The sequence below is a fragment of the Anolis sagrei genome, chromosome 2 (assembly GCF_037176765.1).
Source record: "Anolis sagrei isolate rAnoSag1 chromosome 2, rAnoSag1.mat, whole genome shotgun sequence".
Classification (NCBI taxonomy): Eukaryota; Metazoa; Chordata; class Lepidosauria; order Squamata; family Dactyloidae; genus Anolis; species Anolis sagrei.
Window position 1 is genome coordinate 97,978,911 of NC_090022.1, and position 22,458 is coordinate 98,001,368.

The 22,458-nt window shown below is 43.8% G+C and overlaps 1 protein-coding gene across 5 annotated transcripts in view; it reads right to left on the reverse strand.

The window, feature by feature from the left end:
* Positions 1 to 388: 388 nt before the first annotated feature.
* PPP2R2B (protein phosphatase 2 regulatory subunit Bbeta) overlaps positions 389 to 22,458 on the reverse strand; it is a 313,461-nt gene continuing 291,391 nt past the window's right edge. For all 5 annotated transcript variants that reach the window (XM_060765140.2, XM_060765141.2, XM_060765138.2 and 2 more), the window contains 3 exons: positions 8,591 to 8,760; positions 6,780 to 6,871; positions 389 to 6,154 (listed from right to left, as the gene is read on the reverse strand). In XM_060765140.2, coding sequence (XP_060621123.2) covers positions 5,875 to 6,154; positions 6,780 to 6,871; positions 8,591 to 8,760 — 542 coding nt within the window. In that variant the 3' untranslated portion in view covers positions 389 to 5,874. The remainder of the gene's footprint in view (positions 6,155 to 6,779; positions 6,872 to 8,590; positions 8,761 to 22,458) is intronic.

The following is a 22,458-nucleotide window of genomic DNA, read 5'->3' on the forward strand; positions in this document are numbered from 1 at the left end:
GGCATGAATGTGTGTATGTATGTATGTATGTATGTAGAAAGAGAGAGAGTGGGCGCCCAGGTTAAAGTTGGCACAATGAACTTGTGAATTATGCCAAGCTGAAAAAGCTCAATAGTTATAAAATAAGATTTTAAATGCAACTTGTTTTCTGTTTTTCTCATCTCAGCATCCATTTTTAATCCCTTGTAAAATATTAGAATGAAAACAAGGCTATAAATTTTTACAGGCTTTTGTGGTCATGGTTTGTGATGTAAGAATGATTAGTTTTTGTTTCATATTTAGAAATTTGTTGGTTTCCTCTTATGAATAGTGAAAACTTCTCTGAGATATGACTTTTCTTTACAGTATAGATATTAAGGCCAACATTTTTTCAAAAAGAAATCCAAGGTGGGAGAAGGTTTGATTTATTAGAGTACATTTTCCCTGATACATTGAAATCAAAGTTCCACCTTTTAGATGATTACAAACACCATAAAATAAACCCCACATTTCACTTGTCTCATAACCAAACGTGCTGCCTGGTAACCCATCTAAATGGAGCTGCCAGTCTTGCAGTGTTAGGCAAGCATTTTGACGTCTACCGTGGGATTACAAAGGGGCTGAGGAGGCTGCCTTGCTAAACTCAAACAGAAGATTTTGGCAGCTCAGCTTCTCTGAGAGGTTTAGACTGCAGGTTAAAAGTAATAGCCCTTGTCACTTCACATAGTCTTGTTATTGGAGATATTTAGTGCTCAGGCTGGACTTTGGGGGTAGTATCCAGGGTGTGATAATGTTGCTTCTCGCATCAGTGAACACGATATTGATTGTGAGCTGACATGGCTTGGGCACACTTTATGGTACTCTACTAGGCTGCCTTCAATAATGAATCATGCCATGTCTTAACTGTGCACACATTATCTAAGACAGCAGAAAGAGTAATAGGTTTCCACCTCTCCTTAGTGCACCTCTTGAAAATCTCTCTAGCTCTTCTGAAGTAAGGCAAGCATTGAAGAAATTAGGCAGACTCCTTTTTGCAATGCTTTTGTCAAATGTTGGATTATTGAAGGAGCACGGCCAAAGAGCTTCAGAGAATCTTCCCCTCCCATGGCAATGAATCAAAATGTCCGGTGCCAAGACAATGAAGCTTAGTGCTTTCCTAAGTAAAGACATGGGTGAAATAATCAGAGACAGAGTGAAAAATCTAGTGCCTCCCAAGCCGTTCTAGCCAACACACTTTGAAACAGAACTGTGGTAATGTATAAAATGTATAAAAACCCTGAACAATCTTCAGAGTCACTTCCACCAAAGTCGCCACTGAATCTTTTCCATTAAAGAAGATAATCCACAATTATGTGAGTTGTGAACTAAAGCTGAGTGGTCTGTTTCATATAACTTTCTACTCTTGTCATGAATATGGCTGATACAATCTTAATAGTATTTGCAATAGTAAAGTTGTAATACTTTTGGCAGCGTGGAATAGCCTGTCAGCCAATAGTCAGGTAAGATAGTTCCTGCCCAGAAATGAGGATTACAGCTTTTAAGAACAACAGACATGGTGTCTAGGGTGAGTTGTTACATAGGATTCATTATAGCAATTGATTTGCTTGTTGCTTATTGTCTTCTCTTATATAATTCTCTTAGCTTGTCCCCCAAACCATGACTTGGATTTTTCTTTTTTGGTCACACAGTACTTCTTTGACCAATTCTTGGATCAATTTATGGTTTCTTCCCTTCTTTCTATTTCTTTGATTTTTTTTTTACTTTAGAAAACCATCTTCAAAGGCTCACCTTGACCATTTCTGCTGCCTCCAGTAAAAATGGAAAGTTCCACATGTCATTAAAGGGAAAATACGCATTTAGAATGCAATGGCAATGGAGATGATCAGAAACAATCCCATACTTTGTGAAGTATAGTGCTGTCCCTGAGAGGAACTAGTCTTTCACACGTGTAGGAACGGCCACTTGGCATATAAACCACCCCAGATTAAATGGACAATCTGATCTGAAATTAACAAGTATTTCCTTCATACATGTAAATGTTAGGATTTACAGTTGGTTAGCACAAGAAAAGTAGCTCATTCTTTTGCCACAATGCCTGAGGACTGCCATGAAATAACAAGAAAAGTATGTGAAGGAGTATCTTATTCCTTAACATCATGGTGGGCACATGCAACTAGGAATAATTCCTTTCCAGCCCATGGTCATATTTTTTTAATCTTCATTGGCCCTGAGTTCTTATATGTGGGTTACTCTTAAGGGACCTCAAGTGTGATGGGAGGCAACCTGGATCTTAGAGGTACATGACAGAACAGTGTTAATGAGCAAGGACAAGTAAGGACTTCTGTGCATGATATGAACCATAGGACTGGTAAGCTCTTTCTACACAATAGGACTTCTATTCAATATTCTTGGCTAAATCCAGTGTTAGTACTGCCACTCAGTGCTTGATCTCACTTAAATCCCATTAATTTCAATGAGTCTGCTTTGAGTGGAACTAACATTGGCTTCAGCTGACAATAGCATGTTGCATCATTTGGCAATTTATTTTTCACATTCTTACACAACTTCCAAATGTAGTTTATGATGCAGCGGGAGAAGTACATGTTAAGAGGCAAACTCATCTTGTACACCATTGCATATATCCAAACAGAGCCTTTTACTAAATCTTGACAAGACGCAATTCTTACAGTCTCTACCCTTCCATTAGAGAGGCAAGATACACCTCCAAATACAACTATGAAGTGACAAGCCACAGGAAATGGCTACCATTTTTCAACATCCTGTTTGTGAATTTTCCCAGTCACCTTTGCTTGGAACTGCACTAGATTAGCTTTTGTTAGCAGGCAAAGAAACCTCTATAATTTTTCCCTCTTCAGATCACCACTGATACCCCTCAGTTCATAGGAGAAAGTGTGAGGAAGAAAAGTGAAACAAGAGACTCTTAATCTAGATGTTGTTCTTGGTCTGAACAAAGCCCTTTGAATCGGCCAGAGGCTGAGCTTAGTGCTAATCATTTCAGGTTGAGTTCCTCAGCATTTGGATTCACAAACTCCCCATCAGACTACCTAAGAGACACATTTTACTTCTGATACCAAAGTGCAGGCTTTTGTTTGTTTAAGAAAAATGACTCATTTACACTTCCTATTTTTTATGTTTCATTTTTTAAAAAAGAGGTTACTCCTGAAAGCCGTTACTTGTAATAAATTTATAAGCCAGCATACCTTATTTTTCCTGCAATCATTCCTTTAAACAAGGCAAAAAAAGTCTAATTTGCCCCTGACCTGAGCAGTCTTGTGAAGAGCAGGCAGGGTGTTAAATAGTCTAATAAAATCAAAAAGCTGGGTTCCAAACAGCTGAATTTCCTTGCGTTTCCAGCCTACTAAATCAATGTCCCCTTCCCAGGTTCTGTGCAGCCTCACAGCAGTCTGATGTCTCTTGAGAAAGGAGCAGTCACTGTTTGGTTTATCAGATGCCATTCCTGGTAGGCAAGAGAACATGAGGCAAGGCTTCCAAGAACTCCTGTATTGGAAAGTGTGTTTGGAAATTCTTCTATGCTTCATGGCAACAATCACAAAGATTGGAGCAACTACCACCCCACGTTTTCACAATCAGAGAAAATGCACAGCACACTTATCTTCAAAGATCAATCTTGTTAAAGAAACCACTGAGTTTATTTCTTGTAGGAGCTGATCTCTGGTTGTATTTTCTTTCCTTTTGTGTTTGAAGATCCCTCCCCTCCCCCCAAATGCTAACCAAATAAAGATGGGACCTGGATTATCCTTGTAGTAGAACAGGAGAGTTTACCATGCAAAGACGAAGAGCTATTGGTAGCTAGTCTTCATACTGCAGAACCATGGACAACCTCTCTTAGAAAGCAGCCAGGCAATAATAGCATTATTACACGTTGGTTTGGTTTAGTTCTTTTTTAAATGCCATAAAATAGCAACTTAAAGAGTTCTCCCTCCCCACAAAAGGAAGGTCTGGAGGGAATAAGGAGACCTCTGTTGGAACAAATAAATAAATAAATAAATAAACCATAATTTTAAACACACTACTAAAAAAAGAGAAAAAGGAGAACCCCACAAATACACACTGATGACATGCAAAAGATTAAAAGAGAACGACTTCGAGTTCTCCCATTCAAAGCAAAAGCAACATCAAAAATAAAATAACGGGAATTGCAGAAGAAAGCTCAGATTCATTTTGGTTTGTAGGTTATCGCATTTTGGAAGCATTGTTACTATGGTATTTTGCATACCAGCAAAAGGCACCACAGGATGAACACAGCCCAGTCCATACCAGGCTGTTTGTGGGGTGTGATGAAAGAAAGTAACTGCCTTCGATAGCATACATGGTGGTTCACAAACAATGAATCTAAATATTGCCACTGCAAACCTGTCCTTTCTACAACCCCCTCCACCCCATCTGACTCTTTTCCTGTGTGAGGGCCTTTCCAGACAATAAAAAGGACCTTCTTCCTCTTCAGACTAGACAAGCCTCGGCTTAGATCCAATATTATTAATAAAGAAGGGAACCTGCCAGGGGAATTTGGGGAATGGAAAAAGCTGAGTTAGTGTGTGTGGATCACACGCCTGCAAAATAATTTCCCCTTTAAAAAGAAAATTGTGCTCTATAACTGGAGCCAAAGAGAGACAGAATGGAACAAAAGTTAAAGAGCACATTACAAAAAGTGAAACGGGGGGGGGGGGGGGGGGGACGGGACGGGACGGGACTGCTATTCATGTAGAATGCAGTGGGAAGGACTGGCTACCTGTTTTGAGGCTGGTTACCAGCTGGAAAAGAAAGATGTTGGCCTTGATCATGACAGAGGAAGAATATTTATCTTGCTAACTAATTTTGAGGGAAGAAAAATGTTTTAGCCTGTCCATTGGCATCAACTGAGCTTAGAAGTGGTTAGATTGTACTCTCCGAGAGGAGGGGGGGGGGGAGGTGTCAGAGCTAGGAAAAGTTTGTTTCTTGAATTATGACTCTCAATTGATATTGGGAGTTGTAGTCCCAAAAGACACATTTCCCCCCTTCTGGAAAAAAAATACATTATTGGTGTGGTCATGGTGGAAGCATGTGTCATAAATCAATACTGATGCACATATATGCCAGTTAATACATGTCCATGACATTTGTAAAGCTACAGTACACACGGCACTTCAAAGTCCTCTAGCTGGAGGGGAATAGGAGCGGGAATGGGATTTGCATTTTCTCAGATAAAACCTAATGGTTTTGCAATAAATATAGTAAAATGGGGGGAGAGATCTTTCTACTCTCACAGTAATTTAGCTGTACCTTAACACTTGCTGTATGATAAGTTATGCACAATAAATGATCATCTGGAAAGGCCCTGAGTTAATAAAATGAATTTTTTTTACAAGAAATGGACTTACAAAGGAAAGTGAATTCCTTTTTGTGGACAGATGTAAAACAGGGAAATTCCAAAATCAAAATTAGGATGGTTTAATGCAGTACATCCTTGTTTCATGGCCTTTATCGGATTTCCTTTTTTTTTGTGTAAATATATTATTATAAACTTAACTTTATTATTAAATTGGCAAGGGTCTAGATCACTGTTTTTAAAGAAACTAAATCTACTAGCAAGTACTGGAGAAACTGGAAAGCATAAGTAATTCAAGCTTGCTCTTGAATTAACGGTGTACTCAGAACTCAAATAGTCCAAACAGGCTTTGCTGACCCAATTTCTTAAGATTTGGGGGAAAGCAATAGACATTGGAATCTGAGTGCTTGCCTCTACATAATTAATGCCTGCAGAGGGATAATGAAACAAATGAGGAGGAGAAAAAGAAGAAAACATAAGAAACATTTAAAAACTTGTGTTTGCTAGTATTCAGTACATAAGATTCCTAAGGAATATCACTTTTCCTCCTAGTTAACCTTGTCTTGAAATATATACAGGTTATTCGTTGCTGCCACTGCTATGATATTTTCTGAAGGGTGCCAAGCTGTATGCAGGATCTTTTTGCTAAAGTCCAGACTGTCCACGCTAATTTCATCTTTTCTCCGCTTGCCTCCCACACAAACTTTGCGGGGCTTCAGGATAGCACGGGGTTTACTGTTCTCCCTTGAGGCCTCCAGGGTCACATCACGCTTGGTGTTGCGGTCAAACATTCTGAAGAAATTGTTGTAGGATCCTGTCATGATGACACTGAAAAGCAGCAATGAGTTTGAGTCAAAATCATGCCAGGTGAAATTTAAAGCCATTTCTCATTCCCCATTTCTTTTTCCTCTTCTGTAACATCTATTGCTGCCCACAATTTCACAACTGCCGAGAGCAGTGGTTCTCAACCTGTGAGTCCCCAGATGTTTTGGCTTCCAACTCCCAGAAATCCTAACAGCTGGTAAACTGCCTGCGATTTCTGGGAGTTGTAGGCCAAAACACCTGGGGATCCACAGGTTGAGAATCACTGGCCTAGAGAAATAGAGAATGAAGGGGGCCTTCTGGCCATATGTGAAAGACAACAATCTGCACAGCTAAGACTCACCTCTAATCACCAAACACATGCCTTTCATAAGGGCCAACGTTTGCCCATGCCTGTTCTAAGCCATTAGAAGAGTTCCCAGTTGGATCTGTGATACTGTTTCTGATACTTGCGTTTCCCTCTCCTCCAATAAACAGATTTTAGATTTCATTCAGCTTCATGTTTAAATGCAACAAAATCAAGACAACATCATATGAAGCAAAATAAATAAGAGGCAGGATGTGCAAATATTTCTGGAAATCACAAACTGAAAGGAAAATCTTTCATATAACCATTCATGGTGCTCCTCACCTGTCAGACCCATTCCACACACATTCAAATTTATCAAAAATGCAGTCGTTCTCATAGAGGGAACACAACTTGCTTCGGAGGTAATCATGAACCTAGAGAGAGAGAGAGAGAGAGAGAGAGAGAAGAAATTTTCAGTGAGAGGTGCTTATGTGTGCATAAAACCCTTTTCAGATGAGGTACAAGGAGCTATTTTCTACCCCATTCCACTCACCTCTAACAATAGTCAGGTTCTAGGGAGTGTTGCCACTGCTCATTATCTATCTATCTGTTATTCAAACTTATATGCCACCACTCCCCTAGGGCTCGGAGCAGCTTACAAGAACAGACTAAAATCTAAAACAATTTTAAAAAACCCAGCAATACCAAAGATCAAAACCCTGTCGAAACAAATATGTCTTACATGCCCTGCGGAACGCCGCAAGGCACGGACTTCAGGTGGCAGAGTGTTCCATTGCGATGGTGCCACTGCTGTAAAGGCTCTGCGTCTGGTTGCTGTTAGACACAAGGTCTTAAAACTGGGAACTTCCAATAAATGTTGGTCTTCAGAACGAAGGGATCTCTGGGGTTGGTAGGGGGTGAGGCGGTCCCTCAGGTACATCAGCCCCAGACCATATAAGGCCTTAAAGGTAAGTACCATCACTTTGAAAGTGATCCGATGCTCAATTGGTAACCAATGCAGCTGCAGTAAGACTGGTGTTATGTGGCATCTCATTGGAGCTCTCGCAAGAAGCCGAGCAGCTGCTTTTTGTACCAACTTGAGCTTCTGGATCACCAACAGAGGGAAAGTAGGCAGGAGAAAATTCACAATGAAGATGTAGCTGCTATGGGCTCCGAGGGGTAGGAAAAAGAGGGCACCCCCTTTTCTTCCTCCCTCCAAGCTGAGGCTAGCTGCCTGTTTCTAATTTGAATGCCTACTCCGCTCCCTGCCTTTGGCCCATTCTCTTTGGTAAAGAGCAGCCACCATTGCTGGGCTTTAACAACTGCCAGAGTGGCAAAGGCAACAAAACTGTACTGGGATGCTTTTCTCTACCTGTTCATGTAGGAGGATCTCAGCCAGCATGTTAAATCTTGATTTCAAAATCTATTGAATCAAAGCAGCATTGTATCTAGTTCTCTGCAGCATAGCATCTTACAGATTTAGATTGGATGTGCTAAGTGATTCAGCGTTCATCCAAGAGCATGAATCATAAAAATGAGACTGGCGACTGCAATAATGGGGATGATCAGAGCTTTCTCCCACGAGGAAAATTTACCCCATTAGCTAAGTGGTTGGAAAGATTAGAAAAGGACAAAAATAATCTTCCAGTGAGGTAAGGAATCTTATTTGGGTTACAAAGATTCACAGAAGGCAGAAGCTGTTTTTTGACCAAGATGCCACTTGAAACTGGGAGAGTAAAATGTTTTGCCGTTGTATTTACATCAAGGATTCAGGAAGGCAAGGGAGAAGGGATGTCAGCAAGGAGAGGGGAGGCCACCTTGCAGTAACATGAGGAAACCGAGGGACAGAGTTGTGCCTATGTGCCATGCAGCAGGCATTGCACAGTTTTTCCAAATTCCAATCTATTAGTTAAAGAGGGACTGAATGTCAGTAGATGTATAGATGTTTAAGCCAGTTTAGATCACCAAGAATCTATTCCCTTTACCCTGAAAACTTCAATTTTCAGTACCAAGCATGAGGGAGTGAATGTGTTTTTAAATGACTCTTGCCTAATAAAAAAGCATGTCTCGCACTTCAAAGTACATCTGTGACCTTTATGCCATTCATCCCACTGAATATTCACAGCATGACAATAATCCTGAGCAGGAAGTACCTGGTATGTCTCAATAGGTCTGTTCTCCATGTTAAGGTCCCAAACCTTGACAGTGAGATAGTCCCTGGTCATGATGAATCTCCCACTGTGACTGAACTTAACATCAGAAATTGAAGAGATGATCTCAGAAAAAAATGATCTGTTACTCGGGTCTTCGGGCTCTTCAAAAACTGTGCAACACACAAAAAGATAATTGTCATATAATATAGTCATGGCAGAAATAATTAAGGTTTAGAACAAGTATTATTTTTACATGTGGAGTGATTTGGTATCAAAATATTCAAAAGTTGTGACATTTAAGACATTTCTATATAATATAGTAGCTCTGGGATGGGCTGATTCATGAGGCCACAAAGAGTCAGAAGCGACTGAACAAATGAACAACAACATAGTAGCTCTCTTTTCATGGAAAGAAACAGAATGTAAGCACTACAAACACAATGGACAAAAAAATGAAAATAGGTCTTGCAGTTCTATATATTTTTACCTGGGAGTCAGTCTCATTAAAAACAATGGCTCCTATATCTCTGTAAACACATACCAAAATATGGTACAAGTTCCACTGAAACCAATGCAATGTGCACATATAAATTTTAAAGTCTCATTAGTTTCAATCTCACCAAGAACCCAGTTGGAAATATCTGGAGGTTTGGGATCAGATTTTTTAGTCTTTCAAAAACATTTACACAGTAGTAATATGTATGTTTGAGTATTTTGTGTGTATGCACAAATGTGTGTGTGATTCAAATGGAACAGTGGTATTCATGGCTTGAACATTTTCTCCATATTCACAAAGTTATCATGGACACCTTAATATTTATCTGAAAAGTGTCCTAAAACATTTTGAGATGTTTCAATTCATTCCAATTGTATGGTTCGAACCATAACTATGCTTGGAACAGACTGGCTGAAATCAATAGAGTCATGATTGAATTCTATCCTCTATGATCTGAAATTGTATTGAGTTGCCAGAGGATGCTGATGCAATCCTGGGGTATAAGTCTATTTTCCTAATGATAATGAGGGTAAAATAAATAAAACTTTCCTGAAAATTTGAGTAATTTCTAATATTTCTAAATTTTCAGGAGAAAGAAAGACCCTAATCATTAGTTTTATTTTTTATTGAACAAAATCGGCACTTAATTTTTTTCTGCCCAAATGTCCTTAGTTTTATGTAAAATACACATTTAAAAACCAAGATTTTGATGGTTTTTATTGTGTGATTTCTTGACTTCCTTCCCAAGATATCCACTCCCATTTTCTGTTACAGAAATGTTGCCCTCCATGAAGGTTTCTGGTTCCTCTTGTACATTTACAAAATGTGCGTCCTACTTTTAGGATAGAGAGGTCATATCATGATGATGTAGACATTGCCAGCTGATTTGGTATGATTCTGGTAAGATATGCAATTCTCACTCAGCCTTGGAAAGAAGTCACCATTCATTTAAACAAGAGCCACAGAGCCATCAAAGAGTAGAATAAGAAGAACTTGTCTTAACTCTGACAGCAGTCTAGGAAACGAAAAGCTTTATGAGTCAGTCAATACAATGAGCTAGCCAATGGCAATCAATACAGAATAGCTATAGCAATCTTGTTTGCTTTATGTAGAAATAAATCAGGATGTGAATTGCCCATGAAAACAGATTAATGAAGCACTGCAGGTTGTTAATTATTTTTCAAAAACCCACCAAATGGACACATGACTTTGTCTGAATCTACAGTGTGTGTGTGTGTATGTATGTGTGTGTGTGTGTATGCTCTGTTAGTTTTGAGGGACATCATAACTCAAAATCTGCTGGACGAATTGCTGCCAAATTTGACCACAGGACACCTACTAACCCAAGGAGTGACCATCACTCAAAATTTTGATTTTGTCATTTGGGAGTTGTAGTTGCTTGGATTTATAGTTAACCTACAATAAAAGAGAATTCTAAACTCCACCAATAATTGAATTGAACCAAACTTGGCACACAGAACGCCCATGACCAACAGAAAACACTAAAAGGGTTTGGTGGCCATTGGCCTTGAGTTTTGGAGTTGTAGTTTACCTACGTCCAGAGAGCACTGTGGATTCAAACAATGAAGGATCTAGACCAAACTTGACACAAATACTCCATATACTCATATATAAGCACAGATGGAGTTTGGGGGAAATAGACCTTGACATTTGGGAGGTGTAGTTACTGGGATTTATAGTTCACCTACAATCAAAGAGCATTCTGAACTCCACCAACAATAGAATTGGGCCAAACTTCTCACACAAAACCCCCATGACCAACAGAAAACACTGTGTTTCTGGTTGTCTTTGGAAACCCTTTTGACACCCCTTCGTGACCCCCCCCCCAGGGGTCCCGACCCCCAGATTGAGAAATGCTGCCTTAAGGCCATCCAGTACAACTCCCTTCACCAGCGCAAGAAAACATAACCAAAGCCCTGCTGACAAAGAGCCATCCAGCCATAGATATAGATAGATAGATAGATAGACAGACAGACACACATATGGCACACACATACACATATGGCAGATATAACATCATAGATCTGAAAGGGATTCCTAAATGATAAGTTGCATGTTCCAGAGTAGGCAAACCAATTTCTACACCAACACTGACAAAGAAATAACAAGGAACACTGTTTACCCGCACGCATAAAGAAATTACATATATTAGAAACCAACACTTTCTCATTACTTTATTTTCCAGATCACCAGACTGGGCCACAACAACGCGTGGCAGAGGATGGCTAGTACCTTATAAAAATATGAATGAATATAAATGTTACTGTATATTACAGTAAAGTTTGAGAAATGGATCCTCCATTGACTACATACTCTTTAGATGTGACAGCTGGTCAAATGGAGTTTTTAAAACACATGCACATACACATCCTTTTTGTTCATATATGAATTCTTCAGTATCCAATGCATGTTGTTACCCTCTCCACAAAAGAGAATCATGGAATCAAAGAGTTGGAAGAGACTTCATGGACCATCAAGTCCAACTCCTTGATCAATGCAGGATTCAACTGCACTGTGCATAATTTAAATTGAATTCCTCTTTTCCCTTCCCAAGTGGGATTCATAATTAGAATTCATCTAACACAAATTTGTAAAATGCAAAGATAAAGCATACAAGATAAAGCAATAAGGAAAACTGGCAAACTTTAACATTCCTAGCAAGTCGAACGGAAAGTGCCTTAAGCAGATTTGGAAAAGTGATTGTTGACTCCAACTCTCAGAATGATGCCTAGCCAACATGGTTGGGGATTCTTGGAGATGCAGTCCTGAAAGTAACTTTCTATGCTTTGGCAGGAGTGCTGTATGCTTGCTCTTGGAAAGGTAATGACCTACGTAATAAATATACTGGCACCAACCAAAAAAACCCAAACAAAAACAAACCAACAACAGAACACTGAAATTGGGAGTCAAAATACCTGCTTGACAAACTGAGAAAATCCAGTTAAAGCAAAAATTATTTTTTCAGCACAAACATTTGGTTAGCCTCATTATCCTGTAAAATAACTGAATGCTGAGCTCTGAATTCCTAATTTTTTGATACTGTATGCATAAGAGAAAGAGGGGGCGAAAAAAAAAATCTGAAGTGCCAAGATAAATGATCTCTCAACAAATCTGAAATGGCATTCCTCACAGCAGTCTCCAGCTTGCGGTCCTTTAGTTGCCAGCGGGAAATCTGATGACTTGCAGGTTTTGGAAGAATAAAAATAAAAACATCAACAGCAGAAAAAACCCCACAAGATCTGAGGTGGCTTGTGCAAAGCCTCTAACTTCCATGGAAGCATGTTGGGCTGTAATAATTATAGGCTCAGGCACACACCAGGGGGCAGGATTTGGGAGGAATTTTTAATAGCGGCATCATTTCTGTGAGTTCTGTTAGGTGTGAGATGGAGCCAAATTTGGCAGCACAAAAGTGACATGCAGAGGCATGATGCTGATGGTAAAAGAAAGATATAATCTGCAACCACCACCAAATGTCAAAACTAAAGTCACTTGAGAAATTTAGTGGCAGCCTATATGCTATGTGGGCAATTTCCCGATCCAGCCAGTGCCAGCATCTTTATATCTGGATAGGATTGAAGTGTTGGGGTGGTGGTAATCTTTCCACTGTTTTCTTGATCTAATCTCCCTCAAAGCTGCTGTTAGTCCTAAAGCTGGTATCAGCTGCACAGTAATAAATGATAGAAGTATCCACCTATCTTCCGGTTCCGGCTATGGCGGTCAGCAGCAGGACGCTGAGCTGCGCCAAATAAAGAAAGCAATCTGGGGGAATCCAGACGACCCTCACCCCCACGGCCACCCTCAAACTGAGGAGAGAGAGAGACCGAACAACACGGGCCCTGCAGAGGCCCGATTAACCTGGGGGAGCCGAGGAGCCAAGGAAAAGGAGCCGGGAAGGCGGAGGAAGATAAGGAGCGCCGCCATTCCAACGCGGCCATCCAAACGCGGCCGGTTCCCTTCCCTCCCCTATTAAGACCTCAAGCCCCCAAATCCTCACCTGGTGAGTGCGGAGACTCCATTCGGGGATTGTGGGGAGTAGGGCCCGGCTGAGCTGCCGCTGGGGCCGCCGAAGAGGCTCCGCCGCCATTGCGGCCTCGATGCTGGGGCTTCTGCCGAGGCTTGGTGGCGAAACGCCGGGGAAAGAGGTGGAGCGCTAGGGCCGCCTCCATCTCCAGTCTGCAGGAGCGCTCCCTCTTTACAGCCGAGCCTCTCGCCGGAGCTGCCCGCCTCCTGCTGCTCCTTCGCCAGCTGACTGGACCTCGCTGCCTTGCGGCCTCCCGGCCTTGTGCTGCTGCTCCCTGCCGGGGAGCTGTTTGCTGTGCCTTGGGACGGCTCCGGACTGCTGCCCGTCCCCTCGCTCCACCTGGGGAAGTGAGTTGGCGGAGTGCTGGGGAGAGGCGGGCCTGGGCTGACTGCCGCGCGAGTTGGGGCCTTTCACAAGCCTGTGGTCCCGGCGTGCTTGCTGCCGCATTGCCAGGCCGCATTCCTGCTGCCGCGCTGCCGCGCTGCCGCGCCTGGGCCTGCAAAGGGAGGTGAGCAGCGATTTTCCTTCTGGCGCCGGCGCGGCCTGGCCTGGTGCGCTTCTCAGTCTGCCCCGTGGCCGTCTTCTGCCTGCTGCCGCGCTGCTGCGCCTGGGCTCACAAGAGGAAGTGAGCCACGACCCGTCCATCGGGCGCCGGCGCGGCCTGAGCCTGGTTGCACTGCTCAGCCTGCCCGTGGCCGTCTCCGGTGGGCATCTGCCGCCCAAGGCCTGACATCTACCGGGGTCCCTCGGCGTCTCCTAGGGCCCCGCAACGCTGCGTAACCTGGAAGAGGGGCTGGCCCTCCATCCTACCGGCCTCCTGCTGTCCAGTTCGGCCCTCACTGGCGTCCAGCTCGAGCCGGCTCGCTGGTGGGCGCTAGGACACCCTGTGGCGTCCTTTGTTACTTCTGGACGCCCCCCACCGGAGCCTTGGCACTGACCAAGTGCGTCACACTGTGTTGACCGAGTTGTGTTGTGCTATACGATTTAACTGCTGACGGGCATCGCCACCTGGGATTACACCTGGGATTACACCAACGCAGGCCTGGGATTAAACCAACGTAGGCCTCCGCCATCATTATTACCAGCTTGTAGCCGGGCTGCGGTCTACGGAAGGTCTGGTCATCCCCGTGCTGGCCCGTCTTGTCATCAGGCGAGCCCGCCTCCATCCTCCATCTTGGACGAGCTTTACTTCGAGCTTCCCATACATTAGATCTTAAGTAGGCTTCTTCGCTGTTACTTACTGAGCAAAGTGTGACTAACCATCTATGCTGCCCCACTCCCGAGTTATCAACTCCGGAAGCCTATCCGCTAGTTCACCAACCGTCTAGAGTCGCATTAGAGTCTCACCGGGGTCATAGCAATATTTAGTCAACATCGTATAATATCAACTAGCACTTTCCGATAGTCATTGTTTGTCATCTGTTATCATTGCAATAAGAACGATTTAGAACACCTAGGCGCCTGCCATCTGCTGCTAGTTTGCACCAGCACTTTCACCCCTGCCCTGTCCCTCTGTGCCGCACTTTATATCGCTAAGTAGAGCACTTTAGACCTAGCACCTTATTAATGTGCCTTTGAATGTGTTTTGCTGCTAAGAAATTTACGATCATCCTCGCTCATTGACGGACTGCTCCTGAAAGCCTTGCACTTTAAGAACTAGTTATATCAATATTACCACCTGCATTACTGCTACCCATGTGGTCCCCTGCCCCCCTTTGGATACTGTTTGTGTTGCTCTGGTGTGGGGGAGGGGGCGGGAGAGGAGGTACTCCGGAGCCTGGGATTGAGAGTGTGGTAGGGAGGGGGGAGGAGGGGGAGGGGGGATGCTGGCAAGAACCAATAAATTTAACAACAAGCATAGGAGAAAGCACCCTTATGGCTCAGAACTGCGGCATGGAGGGGGGGGAGGTGTTCCACTAGCCGAGGGGCCCCCATAGAGGTCGTGGTGGGAAGGAGGAGATGCGGGAGAAGGAGACCTCGAATTCGGCCTGATTCGGACCGCTTTTCCAAATTAACTATTCCCAATAGGTCTCCTAAGGTAATTTGGTGTAACCAGGTGAGCGGGCCCTCTGGCTTGAAGGTGGTGTTGTTGAACGCCAGGTCTGTCAACGGGAAAACAACTTGGATTCAGGACTTAATCCTGGAGGAGCGGGCAGATCTGGCGTGCATCACGGAGACCTGGCTGGATGAAGCGGGGGGCGTAAATCTCTCCCAGCTTTGTCCTCCAGGTTTCTCCGTGCAACACCAACCAAGAGCCGGAGGACGGGGAGGCGGGGTCGCAGTGGTCTATAGAGATACCATTCATCTAACCAGGAGCCCCATCCCGCAGACCACAAATTTTGAATGCGTCCACCTGAGGGTGGGTGACCGGGACAGAATAGGGATTCTGCTAGTGTACCGTCCACCTCGCTGCACTACAGTCTCCCTACCTGAGCTAGCGGGGGTGGTCTCGAGCCTGGCGGTGGAGTCCCAACGGCTTCTTGTGCTGGGGGACTTCAACATCCACGCCGAGACAACCCTCACAGGTGCGGCTCAGGACTTCATGTCCGCCATGGCAACCATGGGGCTGTCCCAACAAATAACTGGCCCCACCCACTGTGCTGGACACACATTGGACTTGGTTTTCTGCCAGGGATGGGAGCAGGGTGGCGGTGTGGAGGAGTTGTCCATCTCTCCGTTGCCGTGGACCGACCACTTCCTGATTAGATTTAGGCTCACTGCGCCCCCTAACCTCCGCAAGGGTGGAGGACCCATTAAGATGGTCCGCCCCAGGAGGCTAATGGATCCGAACGGATTCCTGACGGCTCTTGGGGAGTTTCCCGCCACCGCGGTAGGTGACAATGTCGAGGCCTTGGTCGCTCTCTGGAATGGGGAGATGACCAGGGCTATTGACATGATCGCTCCGGAACGTCCCCTCTCAAGTAACCGAGCTAAACCAGCCCCTTGGTTCACCGAGGAGCTGGCAGCGATGAAGCGAAGGAAGAGGGTTCTAGAGAGCGTGTGGCGATCGGACCCAAGCGAGTCAAACCGAGCACGGTTTGTGTCCTTTCTGAGGGCATATGCCGCGGCAATAAAAGCCGCAAAGAAAATTTTCTTTGCGGCCACTATTGCGTCTGCAAAGAACCGTCCGGCGGAGTTGTTTCGGGTTGTCAGAGGCCTTTTAACTCCCCCCACCGGTGGGAGCCCTGACAACTCGACAACGCGCTGTGAAGCATTTGCTCGGTTCTTTGCAGACAAAGTCGCTTTGATCCGTTCTGGGCTGGACGCCACATTAGATGCAGTCTCCGCGGATGTGACACAAGCACCTGCTTGTCAGATTTTGTTGGATTCTTTTCAGTTTGTGAAACCCGAGGATGTGGACAAGGTACTTGGAGGAATGAGACCCACCACGTCCATCCTAGACCCCTGCCCATCCTGGCTTCTTAAGGAGGCCAGAGGGGGATTGGCCGAGTGGGTAACGGTGGTGGTTAACGCCTCCCTTCGGGAAGGCAAGATTCCAGCGAGCCTAAAACAGGCTGTTATAAAGCCGCTGTTGAAGAAACCATCACTTGACCCCACTAAATTGGACAACTTTCGGCCTGTTTCCAATCTTCCCTTCTTGGGCAAAGTCATGGAAAGCGTGGTGGCCTCACAACTCCAGGTATTCTTGAGAGACACGGATTATCTGGATCCGGCACAGTCTGGTTTCAGACCGGGACATGGTACCGAGACGGTCTTGGTCGCCTTAGTGGATGATCTCCGTCGGGAGCTAGACAGGGGGAGTGTGTCCCTGTTGGTGCTCCTGGACCTCTCAGCGGCCTTCGATACCGTCGACCACGTTATTCTTCTGGGGCGCCTTGCAGGGATGGGTCTCGGGGGCACTGCTTTGCAGTGGCTCCGGTCATTTCTGGAGGGTCGTACTCAGAAGGTGTTATTGGGGGACTCCTGTTCAACGCCGCAGCCGTTGACTTGTGGCGTTCCTCAGGGTTCCATCTTGTCCCCCTTGCTGTTTAACATCTACATGAAGCCGCTGGGTGAGATCATCCGGAGTTTCGGGGTGCGGTGTCACCTGTACGCAGATGACGTCCAACTCTGTCACTCCTTCCCACCTGCTACTAAGGAGGCCGTCGAAGTCCTGAACCGGTGCCTGGCCGCTGTAATGGTCTGGATGAGGGCGAACAAACTGAAATTAAATCCAGACAAGACAGAGGTACTCCTGGTCAGTCGCAAGGCCGAACAGGGTATAGGGTTACAGCCTGTGCTGGACGGGGTCGCACTCCCCTTGAAGGCGCAGGTTCGCAGCTTGGGTGTGACCCTGGACTCATCGCTGAGCCTGGAGCCCCAGGTTTCAGCGGTGACCAGGGGAGCATTTGCACAGCTTAGGCTCGTGCGCCAGCTGCGCCCGTATCTTGGGAAGTCTGACTTGGCCACGGTGGTACACGCTTTGGTCACATCCCGCCTCGACTACTGCAACGCTCTCTACGTGGGGCTGCCCTTGAAGACGGTCCGGAAGCTCCAGCTAGTCCAGCGCGCGGCAGCCATGTTGTTAACGGGGGCTGGACGCAGAGAGCATACAACGCCCCTGCTGTCCCAGCTCCACTGGCTGCCGATCTGCTACCGGGCCCAATTTAAGGTGCTGGTGTTATCCTACAAAGCCCTAAACGGTTCCGGCCCAAAATACCTTGCAGACCGCATCTCGGCCTACGAGCCCACGAGGGCCTTGAGATCATCCGGGGAGGCCCTTCTCTCGGTCCCGCCTGCCTCACAGGCACGTCTGGCGGGGACGAGGGAGCGGGCCTTCTCGGTGGTGGCCCCCCGGCTGTGGAACACCCTCCCTGCTGAAGTTAGACAGGCGCCCTCCTTGATGGCCTTTCGTAGGGGCCTGAAAACATGGCTCTTCGAGCAGGCCTTCAACTGAGTGTATTGAATGACAATGGAATGAACTAGGACTACGAAATTGGCTATGACCCCAGGACTTGACGAAGCGGATTTTTAGTATAAGTATATGTTATGTTGTATTTGTCTGGTTTGTATTGTCACGGCTCACTGTACATTGTCTCTGTGTTGTTGTTCACCGCCCCGAGTCGCCCTCGGGCTGAGAGGGGCGGTCAATAAGTGCAAGAAATAAATAAATAAATAAATAAAATAAATAAATATCTTTCAGACATGTCAATATGTACACACACCAAACATATGGTCACACATTTGTATATATACCATTATTTTTGTACATGCATGCAATGTAAATTAGAACAAAAATCAGGTAAAACAAAGGGGTATTTCCATGTAGGACACAGGATCATATACCGAGGCAATGTAAATAAGATTCAAGTGATAGGTCCATTCTTTGTAACTGGTCTCACTTGCCAGAATGTCATTTTTCACTCTGCCCAGACAGTCTGGATAAGGATTACTTGTACAGACAGTAGGATTTAGAACTGGACTTCAATTTAGACTTCCTTGAATTGAGCCTACTTCTGAACTCTGCTGCAAAGCCCCCTCTTCACAATATGTTTACTCAAGACCATGCTAAAACAGTCCTGCTTTGTGCTTTGTTCTTCAAGAGGAAGAGATAAAATAGCCTCCTTCCCATTTTCTGTCTTCATGATTTGCAATTACTATCAATGCAAAGTGAAAATTGGAAACAGAAACCTGTGAACTGTCTTGTTATCAAAGACCAGATGGTACTTCTTTACTCAAATACATACATATATTTTAGAAATAAATCTCTTACTCCCGGAGACTTAAAGGGTGCCATGACAACTGGTGTTGAGGAAGCTTTACACCCCATCATCACCCATTAATGGCCTGTTCTAATCAGCAGAAGGAGGTAGGCATCAGTCCAAAATTGAGACAGCAAGTTTGGGTCCCAATAAAAATCACTATTGAATAGTAGGGATATTATCTGCACTGCATGTTATTACTTGGGTAAATTGAAAAATAGCAATGCAAGGACATAAAGGACATGCTCAATGAAATCAAAGGCCTAACGAGTGTTCACAGAAGGGTAAACCAAGTGCTTATAGAAATCCATCAGCAGGACATGGGTGGAGCTACTTCATCCCATTTATGCTTCCCAGCAACTGGTGTATGGAGCATACTGTTTCTGAAACTTCAAGCCATTGTTGGCTCACAGCTATGTTTATCCAATTATTGGAGAAGACATTTTTATAAAGCTAACAAAAAATGTTACAAAGCGGTATGCAAGTACTTGTGTCCTTCACTGGGCTGGTTGATATTGAAGATAGGTAACTTCTCTCTTTTACATGAAAGGTGCATGAACTCTCACAGAGGTGAGCCAATCTTAAAAATGCAACATGCTAACTTGTGAGAACAAGTAAAGTTTTTTCCTATCTAGGCTAATCGGGGCCCTTTCGTGAAGTGGGGGAATTGCTATTCCAGGTCTAGAATGAAGGAGATTCTAGTCCTGCCTGTAACAGCAAAAAGAGTAAAGAGTTCTCTCTTTTCTTCAGTCTTTCAAAACTGTCCCATAAGCCTACATAGTCTCATAAGCACACAGTTCAATTGCTTTTAAAAGCTATATATTCTGTTCCTATCTATTTTATAACCAGAGCTTTCTCTTCTTGTTGTGTTTATGGCCTCATCATAAAGGCACAAAGTCTTGTCCTTCGCAGTCTTTCAGGAAGTGTATGACAAGGACGGGCATCTCAGAAAAATATGGCTAATCCCTCTCCTAAAATGACATTTCATTCTCCATATATATAGGCATGGCTGACAATTTCCCCCATAATGGGGACAAAACCTGGCAATTTTCCTGCAGTGCAAAAGAGATGACAATTTTTCATTTCAGATAGGTGGTAAGCAGCAATCCCCCTCATCAAAAGAAATTGCACTATGAACTTCCAAAAATGCTATGAACTTGCAAAAGAAGGTAGACAACAAAACCCTAGCATTCGAAGACACAAAAGAGGGCTCAAGATAGAATCGGGAGGACTATGAATTGAATCTCAGGGTGGTGGGGAGGGAAGAGCTGGATTTCCCCCCCAGTAATTTAATTCCTGTAACAAATGTATCCAGAGATGTGACCTTGATGCTACAGCACAAGCATCTTGGCTACATTTCCCCCCATCGCTCCTCTGCAGCAACCACCTGCCAAGGATGAAAATAGTTCTAAAAAAGAAAGACTTCTTTCTAGGAGGAACAGCATGTAAGTCTGGACAGCACGGGACAGGCAAGGCTGAGCAATAAAGTTGCTTCCAGGTCGACGAGTCGGTTAAGTGGGTCCACTATTTTATGTTGTTGAACCTCCCATTAAATCTACAAAGGCACAGAGAGCCTCAGTTAACACTACCGTACGTTGCACCCATATTCTCCTTCTTCATTTTACAAACACTGGAGTGGGATGTGCTAAACTACCACCTGTATTTTCATTAAATGCAAATCCTTATCAAATATTTCCTCTGAATAAATTCTAGGCCAGAGTTGCTTCTTTTGATTTGAATCTTGATGAACTGTCTCTATTCTGACTTGTATGTCTGCTGAACCGCAATTGACTGAGGGCCAATGCTTCTGAAGGATAGGAAAAAATCAATAAGAGACGTCAAGGGAGAGGTCAAATTGAACGTGTTTTCGCAATTGGCTTGTATGCACTCTAAAGGACACTGCAGCAGCAGCAGAACAAAGGAACAAACCAAGCCAAGGTCTTTCAGTGATGAAAAGTGCAAGAAATTAATCTAGCTTGCTTCTTAATACTCATAGTATGAACTCAGACTGGGCTCTGGTAGGATATAATAACCAGCACTGGAAGGAGGGAAATCCAATGAACGCCAGTGCTAGTTATCAGGATGTAATAATATGCTTGGTATAATCAAATAATTGTATTGTCAAAGATTTTCATGGCTGGAATCACTGGGTTGTTGTAGGTTTTTCGGTTGTGTGGCCATGTTCTAGAAATATTCTCTCCAGATGTTTTGCCTGCATCTGTGGCAGGCATCCTCAGAGGCTGCCTGCCACAGATGCAGGTGAAACATCAGGTGGGAATGCTTCTAGAACATGGCCATACAACCTGAAAAACCTACAACCCAATAAAATAATAGGCTTTTATTACATTTTCCACTAAGTGGAAGAGATAAGACTGTAGCCTGTTTACTAGGGGTTAAGGGATTGATCTGCACATCCATTGCAAACTACTGCAGTGCTTTAGATGACAGAAGCTGTTCTGTTCAATGGAAACATTACCCTTGGAATAAAAAAAACTCTCTAGAAAAACTTTCATCATATCTCATCTATGCCAGAACAAAATATAAATAATAAATAAATAGGAAATGAGTCTTTAAGAGATTGCTTTCCATCAGGTTCAATAATTCTGAAGCCATTTTGAAAGTATTTTTGCATTCATCTCCTTGTAAAGTCAATGAAACAGAGATATTATTTCACTTGAGAAAATGGAAATAAGATAATGTATAGAAGGTGACCATGCACAGAAAAAGAAAACGTTTAGTGAAAAGGAGGATTAACTATGCTCAATAACAGTTATAGGAACAATGGGTGACATGTATCAGGCCTGCATGTTCCCTGTTCTGCTTCCTTTGTCCAGATTGCTAGAGACAAGTGAAATTGGTTTTTCCCCCCTCAGTGTAAAATAGAAGCTAAATTTTGCAATATTCTCCTCTTGAGTAGAACAGGGGGACAGGAAGGTACAGTCAAGTCTTGCTACTGCTCACTATTGTAACAATACGCCAATGTTGATGTTCAGGTGTTAAAGAACCCTTAGTGTTTAGCATAATGTTTTCTGTGCTTTTTTAGATATATAAGCTGCTGAAACTAGGGCTCAGAAAACAAGGGGGAAAAGGGGCAGTTGGGTTAAAATACCCTCTCACTTCTAGATATAATGCAGCCATTCCACCAAAACAGATGGCTTGTTGTATCAAATAGACACTCCTATTGGGATAGTTCACTAGGATTGTTTTCCCACATATTTCAAGAACAATTTAAATCCTGGGTCAAATTTACCTAGACTGTTATTCAACTCCTGAAGTAATTATCTGCATCAAAGTTAATCTGGATTAATTCACCCATGTAGATAAAAAACAAAAGGCAATGTAACAATTATATTTGAACTATTCAGATTCAATATACAATCCTAATTATAGAACATGACTGTACTCAAAAAGAGACATTTCTAGCTTACCCAATTGAACTGAAATGAGCATTATTTCTCATGTAAGAGACAAAACTCAATGTATAGGTGAATTGAAAAAAAAGGGGGGGGTAAGTGATTCTATCTAGTATTCAGCATATGGTGAAAGCAAGGATATGATTTTGTAATGGGCTTCTAGCAACCTTTGTGGCAGTGTGTTAAATGACTGGGACATTGTTAGCTAGATGAGT